Genomic DNA, 12,347 nt, shown 5'->3' on the forward strand with positions numbered 1-12,347 from the left:
CGTGGCCGGATCCAAGATGGCCTAATGGGGCGGCCATCTTGAAAAAAATGTTTTTTCGCCATATCGATTTGAAATTTGAGTCACACATGTAACACCTGAAAAGGAAGAACGCTATTGATTTTGGACGTGGCCGGATCCAAGATGGCCGACTGGGGTGGCCATCTTGAAAAAAAATGTTTTTTGTAAATAATGGAAAACCACTTATCTGATTTCAATTATTTTTGGTTACTACGTTCCTCACCCCTTGGGAACTTTTTCGAGATGATGACCAAATGGTGTCTTGTTTCCAATTCACCTCCCTCATTATCTGGAATATGTGTGACCTTTTTCATCCTCTGATGGTATATTTCATGTTGGTATACCGGTATTGGAATTTTGAATATACCGGTACACCAAAAAAAAAAAAAAATCAGTCTTTAAAAAAATAAAACCCGGTATATTGTAATCGAAATCGATTCCCGTTATCAAATCGAATCAAAAAACCCGGTATCAAAAATCAAATCAAAGAAAGGTGTTTACAATCTTGAGATACCGTACATGATTTCAAAAGCTTTGATGCCCTCAGCTGCACCTCGAACAGTGGAACGTATGACGTCAAGATGTACAAGGAAGCAAGTACAGTAGGTTTTAACTTTTCATCCTCAACACCCAAGCACCGTACAAGCAGTTGCGTTTTTCTTTGCCCCCGTGCTGTTTTTAAAGCAATTGCCAATTAGTTATTTTATATGAATCGGAAGTGCTTGAGAGAGCCTGTGGCGAATAACGGAACGTTGATCCGCGATAATAAGTTATATTGGCCTGTGCTGATTACTAATGCTGATCTCGCTTTAAAACCAAGTCATTTTTAACCAGGTGATGCATGATGCCATCGCCGGATGCCGAAGTAAGGGAGTACTCAGTTTTTACTGTCCGTTGCTTGGCGAAAATTTTTTTTTGTCAAGTATGGTCTGTAGTGTTTGTCTGTTTGGTACACGATTTTTAGCCACAGTTTTCAAACAATTGTTCTGAAATGTTTTGTGTGTGTCGGTGACCGGCCAAGGAGAGCAACGCTTAATTTTGGTGAAGATCCGAATCCGGATCCGAATCTGAGAATTATTTATTTTTTTTTAAATGATTCTTCACCATTGAGAGATGGGGAAAAGATATTGTATGATATCTCAAAAGGTTATGGATGTATTCGGACGAAACTTGGTGGACATGTTGGGTGTTGACGAGGACTAATCGATTCGATTTTGGCGAAGGTCTGAATTCAGATCCGACCTATCGGTGGGATATAAAATGTAAACTATTCAGCCTGGCAGAGGTAAGTTCTCTATCGAGTGCCGTTCCGTTTCGCCAAGTTGTCACTCTTTGAGTGATTTTTCATTTGTTTGTTTGTTTGTTTTCTTGTTTGTTTGGCCGGGCGATATCTCAGCCATTCTATGAGCTCGGGAGCTGATATTTGGGGACAAAAGTGAAAATGTGCTTTGGCAAAAACGGTATATTTTATTTTTTGGTTAATCAATGAATTGATGAATAACTTAATTATTATCGATTTATTAATTTCTTATTTATTTTATTTCTCATCCTGGCAATATCTCAGGCACCTTTTGAGCTTGGAAGCTGATATTTGGACATGGTATTTTTGATTTATTGATTCATCAATTGTTTAATTTTTCGATGAATTCCTTAATTTTCAAAAAGTTACAGATTTGTATGAAACAGTCTATTAGCCATTTCATTAAGAAATTCATTATTTTGCGATTATTATTTATATATTCCAATCAGGTAATTAATCAATTATTGCACACCGCTCCCTCCCAAATGTCCATGTACTGCAAGGCGGCATTGCCAGGCTCTGAAGGCACCCCGGCGAAGTTGCAGGCTGGAGGGTATGTTATTTATTTAGCATGGGGCCGGTGTACTTTGTACCTGCACTTGTTTTCTTTATTGTTTAATCTTTTTTTTAAAATGTTTTATACCTTTCATACTGATATACCAGTATGAGCCCACCGATGTATCGATATCGGAAAAAATTGATACCGAAGGAGCTTTGTACTTCCATATTACACATGATGCATGTTGTGATGATATACTAGCTGTGCTGGATTACCATTAGCTCCATCTAAGTTATTTATTTGTTTATTATTTTTATTATTATCATTATTTTTACAGGAATGAGGCTCATGGAAGAGCAAGGTAGAACTAACAGTAGGACAAACATCAAGGGCATGAACAAACAGGAGAAGAGTAAAGGTAGGAGGGGAGGAAAGACTGAAACTGCCAAGTAAGATGGTTGAGTCTGGAAGGCTTCTTCTTTGTTTGTATGCAGCACAAGGCTGTGGGGTGGCGTCATTGGCTCAGGGTGCAGCTGTGCCACTGATGCAATGATGGTTTGGGCAATAATTTGGAATTTGTTCATGGTGCCGGCGATAACTCTCCTACTCTTCGTGAAAGACACTGTGGGATCTTAAACATCCACCAACGAATTCTGGCAGATGGGAAGCCTGTTTAACATCCATCCTTGTGACGACACACACGTTGATGAATCACCCTGCCTGTGAAACACCGGGATGACAGTTTATAGCTGGGTCTGGATTCAAACCCGGGCTACACAGCTTCGAGGCAAGTTTGCGTACCCCTCGGCCATTCTGTCAGCCTTGGAATGGCTAATGTGGAAGTAATGATCACAGGTCATACTTGGGGGTGACGAGAGATGGTGGACAAGAGATTAAATCCAATGCAGAAACTTGTAGATATTTCGAGATTAAAAATAAGAATATTGCAGCCATGATATACAAATTAACGTAGCACCTGAAATTCCAACACGTAATTTTTAATATTCACAGATAATGTTGCTTAGTGGTGAGTGATAAATATTCGTGCCATCTTTGCATTGTTACAATTATTTACATATATAATTGTCTATTTCTTGATCAATTGATTTGGATTCATTGTGAGGTTGCAGTCACACCTAAACCCGGAGTATATACCACCACCAGTACAAAATGCTGGGTTTCTACTTGAGCTAAAGGAGATGGGAATTGCACACTCTCTGGATGCCGAAGATCGTCTTTTCCGTGCTCATGGTAAGGCTGAAATGTTCGATCACTTATTTAGAGCTGTGCACAATTCCCAGACTAAAATGGAATGCATTTGTTAAACTTTCTTTGGTTTCTCATGTTATCATTTAAGTCTCTTTATATTTATACCTTTCTCAGTCGACGTCTCTGTCTGAAACCATTGACATTTTGGAATTATGTTATTATGTTTTTTTCAATCTCTCTGTTTCTATATCTTTTGAGAGCGGTCTTGCTTGGTGGTATTACAGCCATGCCATTTTCTTCATTTAATAATAGCATGGTTTTATCATTCAGGACATTGCCTGCATGAGATCTTTGCTCTGCGAGGAGGAGGGAAGTTTGAAAGGATTCCAGACCTAGTTGTCTGGCCCTGTGAGTGAATCTTGCATCCAGTAATTTCAGGCAGTTTTGTATGTTCCATTATCCTGCTGAAATATTTTTCATTTACAATCTGAAGTTTCACATGCAGGTGAACCTACATATTGGTTGAAGAAACAGTTTCAGTCCATGCATGCACATAGACTCATGTGTCGCACATTTTTCAAATATATGCCTTTATGATGTAAGTTGCTTGCTCTCAGAACTGTTCCATTTCGAAATTTAGTGGCACAAGGCCCATTTATATTACAACATTAATATGTCCAGGCTGACTCTGCAGGAATAGCCAATTAGGCCATCCAAGTCAGCAGCAAAGCATTCTCGACATGGTGACATGGTGAATTAGAGGTACGCACACTTGGCTCTAAGCGGTCTAGCATGGGTTTGAATCTCGACACAGCTATATAAACTGTCATCCCTGTGTTTCACATGCAGGGCGATTCATCAACGTGTGTGCCGTCCCTAACATGGATGTTGAACGGGTGTCCCATCTGCTTGCATTCATTGGTGGACAAAAAGATCTCACGGCATCATTCGCGAAGAGTAGATGAGATATCGCCGGCACTGTGGCCAAATTCCAAATTCCTGCCCTAATCAGCAGAGGATTATTGCATCAGCGGCACATCATGCTCCCAGGCAATGATGCCACCTCGCAGCCTTGTGCTACATACAAAAACAGAAAAACAGAAGATTCTTCACATTAAGCGGCCAGACAAGCTTGATTCTTTATACTATCGAGATACCCATGTGATGAGAGTTGAAGAGAAAGTACTTTTCGTTGTGCAGAAAGTGTTTTGGGTGAAAATGGCGATGCAAAAGGAGATGGCATTGTTTTTAATGATGTTTGTGACCAACACACATTCGAAGGCAAAATGCAGACAATTCCACCGTTTTACCATTTCACGACCACAAATAGTCACTCTTTGGCAATGTGTGACAACATTTGAGAACGTCATCACTTTTGGTATTTCGCCACCTCGGCTGAGAAGTCGATTTTGCCCCTTTGGGTAGGCTGTGTGGGAAACTTGAATGGGCAAGTAGGTAAAATATCTACGCTCCATCCAGGAAGGCCTCTTTTAATTGGCTTATTTGGATATTAATGCATTGTTTAAATGTGCCTTTGATGGCTTCGGGCGTTGTTTCGGCAAAGGTTCAACAATTCTTGTTTCCTGCAGGTTGCCACGAAGATGTCCTTAAGATTGTGAACTTGGCTGTGACTCATAATGTTTGCATCATTCCATTTGGAGGTAAGATCTCAAACTCTGCTCATAAGATAAGTGTTCCCTGATGTGCAATTGTAACGAAAGATGACAGTTTGAGCTGCTGTCTGCTGCTTTGTCAGTCTGTAGCCTTGTCGGTCTGTAGCCTTGTCGGTCTGCAGCCTTGTCGGTCTGCAGCCTTGTCGGTCTGCAGCCTTGTCGGTCTGCAGCATTGTCGGTCTGCAGCCTTGTCGGTCTGCAGCCTTGTCGGTCTGCAGCCTTGTCGGTCTGCTCCCTTGTCACATCTCTGTCACATCTCTGTCACATCTCTGTCACATCTCTCTGTCACATATCTCTGTCACATATCTCTGTCACATATCTCTGTCACATCTCTCTGTCACATCTCTCTGTCACATCTCTCTGTCACATCTCTCTGTCACATCTCTCTGTCACATCTCTCTGTCACATCTCTCTGTCACATCTCTCTGTCACATCTCTCTGTCACATCTCTCTGTCACATCTCTCTGTCACATCTCTCTGTCACATCTCTCTGTCACATCTCTCTGTCACATCTCTCTGTCACTTCTCTCTGTCACTTCTCTCTGTCACTTCTCTCTGTCACCTTCTCTCTGTCACCTTCTCTCTGTCACCCTCTCTCTGTCACTTTCTCTCTGCCACCTTCTCTCTGTCACCTTTTCTCTTTCACCTCTCTCTCACCTCCTCTGTCTGCTCCTCTTTTACCTCCTCTGCTCCTCTTTCCTTTCCTTACTGTCTCCTCCTCTTTCACTGCTTTCCTTTCCTTACTGTCGTCTTCTCTTTCACCTCTTTCGTTTCCTTACTGTTGTTTTCTGTTTCACCTCTTTCGGTTCCTTACTGTCGTTTTCTCTTTCACCTCTTTCGGTTCCTTACTGTCGTCTCCTCTTTCATGTCTTTCCTTTCCTTATTGTCGTCTCCTCTTTCACCACTCTCCTTTTCTTACTTTAGTATCTCTTTTCCTTTTCTTACTGTCACTCTCTCTCTCTCTCATGTGACCTTTAATTGAGATTAAACATAACAGTGGGTTGACATGTTACATGGGTGAAGGCATTTCCATTGACGCATTCACGTCAATTGTATTTTCTCATTTTGCTTTGTCACCTGTCCTTTATAAACATTGCCAGCAAGTACATTTTTGCCCTATTCTGCTTCTTAACCCCCCCCCCCCATTTTTTTTGTTGACGAACATTGATATAAACTCACCAATTGTCTGAGTGCCAATACCGCCATTTTGTAAATTCTCAAATTTGTTTTTATCATGTGAAACATCTAACCTTATTATGACCTTACAGAGTCGTTGCGTTAAAATACTCACGAGGCTTAAACCCATCCATGTAACAAATTGTATCACTGGTTTTCATGGTATTCGGTGAATCGGTAGGCAATAATTGTCGCTGGTCGGTACCCTGGGCAAATTCAAAATCCTTGCCGTAATGTGCAGTGGCACCGCACGAGTGGCACAGCCATGCAGGGAGCATTGAATCGGTAACACTCAGTAATGATGCAGCCAGTGGGCTGAATTCTTAATTCAATCCTGGTACAATATGTGTTTTCTAACGTGAATGACGAATGGTATTCTGTTTGTCATTTAATTGCTCCTGTTAACTCAAAAGGCAAAGGGTTAATGCATTCTATGTAACCTGAAAACGGTGCTTCCACGTCCAGATTTGATTTGCATCGTAGCCTTGTGCCTGATCGTACGAGGTGAACGATGATTTTTCTCCATTCCTTGCAAAGCGGCAAGCTTCATCAGTCTAGATTTAATCCTCACATCAACCTTCTTTCTGCAATGTACCTCTCAAGCTATCATACTGCACTGCATTCGTGGTATTTCTCCATCTTGCGGTTTATCACCATGGTGGAGCATCAACATTTTCGCTGCAGGATTGTGAGCCCATGTCGACTATTGTCTATATGCCACTGTTGGTGTGTTTGTTTTTTTGGTTTTGCAATCTCGAGTGCTCTCGTAAGCCGGTTACATTCACTTAAGGGTGGGACTACGGATTGCACATCACGGGCATGCCTCTATTGTGGATAAGGCCATCGGCATCTAGATTTTCCTGGTCACCGTGGCTGCGAGTTGTGATTGAAACCATATGTCAAGCGCTGGAGCAACCCCAACGCGGTGACATTTATGACGACAAAGGCGGCAAGATGTATGGTTTGAGCCGCGGTTTATTAGGCCGACTAATATTCAACGTCATGTGGAAGAAAGTATTTTAATTGACTCGGCTCTGTGCATAGCTCTTTGATGTTCTCAAGGCGATCTGGTTGAAATTAATTCTGACAGGTGTTTTAGATGTTGGATTTTGCATGCATAAAATATTATTATTGTTATGTTTTCTTTATTTTTTAACCCCAAACATTTACGTCGTGTACCTAACCTCGACACAAATGTCAGTACGTTGGAGGAGCTTCTGGTTTTCCCTTCATTGGCATTCTCGTAAATCGGCGCATGAAAATGAGTTACGAGCAAATTTGTGTTAATTAACTTTTGCCTTGATCACCACTATGCTAATTCTTGGCAAGTCAATCATGCAAGTGTGGGAGATCTATACTCAATTACATTATGAGGGAGAGTGGCCATTCTGCTCATATATGCTGTTGTAGATGTTTATGGCACACGGGCGTGTTTTGCTAATGACACGCAATTGCCGGCATTAAGTCGAGGGTTGTGTGAACCTTTGGTAGAAGCCAAGTGCTGTTTTGGGAAGGTCTTATCCCCCTCCCCCTCCACCCCACCCCACCTTTTTGTTTTTCTTCATCAAGAGGTGTTTCTCATGTTGCCGCAGAGACACTTGTGTTGAAACAAATTTTGTGTTCCAAAGTGAGTAGGATTGGACGAATCACACTTTAAAAGCACGCGATGCAAATTTGCTTTGCTCGACAAAATATAACCATCATTTTAATTTTGCCTTCCAGCTCGCATTAAAATAGTGGGATTCCATTTCAGAAGCGACTACCATGCGACCTCAGATTTGTGCCATTGGAAATGGTCATTCCAAGATAATGTTATGCAAATTGGGTCATGGCATCTAGCATTTCACTCGTGCTCATTCTTGTCATGGGGACGGTGAAGGATCTGTTCCCAGATATCAAAAATCCACAAACAAAAAATATATTGCTGTAGATCTTTATGCACCATATTTTTGGAATTGATGAAGGTTCATATAGATAAGTGCTGTAGACTGAAGCACTTCACTGACCAGGCAATTGGATTGATGTGCAAAACGACAAAACAAACAAGACGAAGCATCGAGGATGTGGCCCGTATTCTCTCGCCGCCGGTGGCCGGGTGGGATAGGGGTCAGGCAAACGGCCGGGGTATTCACGGTGTCTGGGTCATTGGCAGGTCATGAGGACATGGCCAGGGCAGTGGGAGAAACGGGGAGACGATGCTTCGCCCTACAGAGGTAAAAAGTTCATCCGCCTAGCTCTGAGACCGTTTCCCGGCCTCCTTAACGGCATTTTGAGGAGCTGTGGCGAATTTTCTGAAATGGGCCGTAATACAGCAATTATAGCAGTCCTTGGTTTCAGGAGCTGAAAATATTAGTAAAGAAGGTGTGAGACAATTGCGAGGGGGGGTGGTTTTGTAGAGGTAGTTGGGTGGAAACGTCTAAGATCATAGGGCCTTGGATACAGTATTGTTGAGGAGTGAATCGTCTCCAAAGAATGCTTTACACCAAGGCAGATGGTGTATTCGGGAAAAAAGCATGTGGGCGAAAACCCGTGCGGTTTGCAAAGTGCCAACATTGATCTTTCGACAGGTGTGCAATGAAAAGCCGTCGGTTTGTCCAAGATTGAAAAGTCTGTTCCAACCGAAGCATTGATATCATAAAGATTCGTATGTTCATATTTTTCTTCCTGCTGTATCATGCAGCAGTAAGCTTTATTTATTAATTATTTACTGTTTTTGAGGTCCTTCAAATAATTTCAGTATATTTGTTATTTTTAATTGGCTGAATACACGAGGATCAAATTAATCGCACAATAGACATCCTCTGCTTTGACTTTGACTACATTTTGTAAGTGAGTTGTGGATGTTGGTGGGTTGCATTTTGGTTATTATTAATATTTGGTTTTTATTTTTTATTTTTTTACATTACATGCACAACCAACATAACTGTTGGTCCTTCATCTCTACAATTAACCTTGACCCAGATATGTTTTTAAAAGCACGATAGGCATTGTAAAATGTTGTACAAACAAGCTATTCGCTGTCGTCCAATGCACGCCAACCTTTTATTATTATTATTATTATGATTATTATTATTTTTAAACGTTTTCATTACAGAAATGTATATTATTAGTAATAAAATAAAATAAAAGTGTTTTTTTTTTTTCCTGCTTCGTAATTTTTTCACTAAAAAATTAATTTATTTTTGCGCATGTTGGAATGTGAGTATCTTGTTCACATTAACTCTTTGAACGGTGCTCGTGTGTTTGCTGTTTATATCGATTTAGGTTGAGGCCTCGATCAACTTCGTTCATCATGTTTTGCCTTGTGACAAAACTGGAATTGTCAATTTTTACTTGTGACAAATTCAGAATGAAATGACGACGATAAGGTGTGCAGGCCTGTTTTGAAAGCTTCAATCGCTCCCAATGAAACCCTGTCACTGAAACCTGTGATGTGCAATAATTGTACGATGCTTATTTCTTCCTTCAATGGAAGAAGATAATGTCTGGTACTTCCAGAAAGAACTATATATATTGCTATTTTAAAAATTTTATTCTTTGAGTCGTTTGTCTGCCGAACCAAGTGTTTTTGAGACGTCGGCTGATCCCGATGCAAAATTGCAGTAATGTTCTCGCAATGGTTTATCCTGCCGATGTGGCGACACATTATGGCTCTCATTACGGCTCCTGCTGATTCACGCAGGTGGAACGAGCGTTTCAAGTGCCCTTGAGTGCCCCCTGGAGGAGAAACGCTGCATTCTCTCGCTGGACATGACTCAGATGGTGCGTCTACTTGCTTTAAAGTTTCCTCGAGCATTCATTTGCTGTGGAGTTTGGATAATAATCAATGGACATATTCACTTTACAACGATTACTTTGGTTGAATTAAGTTTTACATCTCTTTCCCTTCAGCATACAAATGCTTGGTGTTGGCTTAATGGTTAGGATGGTGGGCTTTGGATCCTATGCTCCTGAGTTCAAATCCCACTCGGCTGTTGAATTAATACCAGGTGGGGTTAACTTGACCTCTCATCCTTTTGAGATCGGCAAAATGAGTCCCAGCTTGCTGGAATCCTGCGTCGGAGTGGCGACTCATCCAGGATTGTGTCCAATAGCCAAGGAGACTGCTTAAGCAGCACCGACGCTCTGCACAGAGTATGGTCCCAATCTCCTTCTCCTTCAGCATTGCACATTTTGTCACATGAACAAAATGTCAGGTGACTGTTTATTGTTGCTTGCAAATTTTGTGCCCATAAGGAAACAGCAGTGAAAGCACTGTTTCTGGTTTTAGTACAAACAGCAGAAGTACATTAAAAATCGGATTTGGAATAGCTGTGAAACAGCATGGTGGCAAGCAAGGAAGACATTTTTATATTATGATGTAGATTTATAAGAGGTCACTCACAAATGGAACATTACTGAAACTGTGTTGATGTTTGAACTTGTGGTATCTTTCCTGATGATGTTGGTAATGATGGATGTTGTGATTCTGCAGGATGCTATCTGAATGAGATGATCATGTAAAAGGTTTTCAGCACATCATTAATTTGGCTCATCTTGTGCAAAGATTGGATTATTTTCCTTGAAGGTACACAGGTCGCAGGAGAGTGCACACGCGTCGAGGCTATCCTCCCAGTCATGTGATGGGGTTCTGTGATGTCACCAAGGACTGAAAGCTCTCTGTTACATTTGCACAATATTGATTGGATGAACCTAGCAAATTTATTTTTCAATTGTCTTTTGATTTTTTCAATCTTCACATTTGGACACAGCCTTTATTATTCATGTCTTTCATAATCTTCATTTTATATACTGTATTCCACTTTATTAATTTATTATCCCAATTGGCAGTTAAAAAAAAAATTTTTTTTGGAAATACTATCATTCTTGGAAAACCTTGAAGATTGCATTGAGGAAATATTTTTACTACTTCAGGTATAATATTGAGAAATGTTTTGCAGGTTTGTTTTGTCACTGAATATTTGTTGCAGAACATTGATCTCAAAGTGCTTGCAATGTGTGTTTGGTCATATCACATCAGTAAAAGCTTAAATTGGCTCTCCCCACACCTTCACTTAATCTTGTTTGACAATCTTTGGAATTGTTTGACAATCTAACTGAATCTTGTTTGACAATTAGATCTCTCAGCATTACCAAATTTATCATGGTTGTGTGTCGTGTATAATTTCACTTGTCAGATCGTCTTGCAAGAAAGTAATAAAAACTAGAAGGGCACCCGGTAGAGCGCATACCTCCGCCACGCAATGCCTGACCGACGAGAACGTATCGGGCCCAACACAATTTTGAAATATTATGATATATGTCGTTTTTGGCCACATCTCTCAATGGTGAAGAATCACTTTGAAAATTTAATAATTCTCGTATCCAGATCCGGATATGGATCTTCACCAAAATCGAATCCATTTGTCCTTGCCACACACTCAACGTGTCCACCAAGTTTTGTCCGAATCCATCCACACCTTTTTTGAGATATCCTGTACACAGATAAACAAACAGACAGAAAGGGGGTGAAAACATAACCTCCTTCACCTTCGGTGGTGGAGCTAATAATACCGTATTTTTTGTTGTACAAGTCGGAACTTTCTTTCCCGAAAGTCCAGGCCTGACTTGTCTTCAGAATTGACTTGTCTATGATTTAAGACATTGATTTGCATAAATGAAGACGTATAATTGAAAAGTGTGATATTTCCTGAAATAAATTGTCTAATTGTTAATTTAAAACGCACTACAGCCAAGTTTCTCCTTAGCATCATGAATGCGTTCCTAGAAAATGTGACGTTAAGCAAAACGACCTTAAGCAGACGAGATATTCCCATTGATATCGTGTTATCGGGAAGGGCTGTATTACCAAGGGCACATTTTCGGTCACCCTAATGTAACTTCAACCTCACTTAACTACGTGTTAGAGACACATATTAATCAACTCGATAAAGAACAAAAATTAAATGCGCAAATGGACAATTATATGAACAGTTACAGAGGTACTCACCAAAATGAAGGGCCGAGATTGCTTGTCGGGACGGGAGAGGTGCATTTGTGGAGTGAGGGGCTACAGGGAGGATCTCGTGTCATACACGTGACTCATGTGTTGACGTCTCGGACGGACTTCTCTAATAATTTGTACATCGGGAAAGCAAACGGGAGGTAATCCCGGAGCAATACGGTGCTCCCCTCGCCATGATCACGCTTTCGGGTGAGTCGTGCAGTGAATTTGGAATCAAGGAATCTCCAATTGAGCTATCGAATGGGCTGCGTGGTGAATCCGGAGCGGAGAAGTCATCACCGAGTTGCGTGATGGTCAATAAGATGGTGCGAAAGCAAAATACGGTAATAATTTGTTACTCAGGTGACACTTTGTGTTGGCGCATGTCATTGGTGATAAACTGAGCTGGCCATTAAATTTAGGATAACTAATGGATGAAAAAAACATTGATCATCTCTTCCTTTTTTTTTTTTTGTTATACGGGATCTC

General features: G+C 40.9%; 1 protein-coding gene across 4 annotated transcripts in view; it reads left to right on the forward strand.

Annotated features, from left to right (window-relative positions):
* The window catches only part of AGPS (alkylglycerone phosphate synthase), a 334,856-nt gene that overhangs the window by 83,152 nt on the left and 239,357 nt on the right, over positions 1-12,347 (forward strand). For all 4 annotated transcript variants that reach the window (XM_085869957.1, XM_085869958.1, XM_085869959.1 and 1 more), the window contains exons 4-7: positions 2,948-3,068; positions 3,357-3,434; positions 4,616-4,687; positions 9,558-9,637. In XM_085869957.1, the coding sequence (XP_085726083.1) occupies positions 2,948-3,068; positions 3,357-3,434; positions 4,616-4,687; positions 9,558-9,637 (351 nt within the window). The remainder of the gene's footprint in view (positions 1-2,947; positions 3,069-3,356; positions 3,435-4,615; positions 4,688-9,557; positions 9,638-12,347) is intronic.

This window comes from Eptatretus burgeri, chromosome 2, assembly GCF_056783735.1.
Source record: "Eptatretus burgeri isolate ZD-2024b chromosome 2, Ebu_testis_v1, whole genome shotgun sequence".
NCBI lineage: Eukaryota > Metazoa > Chordata > Myxini > Myxiniformes > Myxinidae > Eptatretus > Eptatretus burgeri.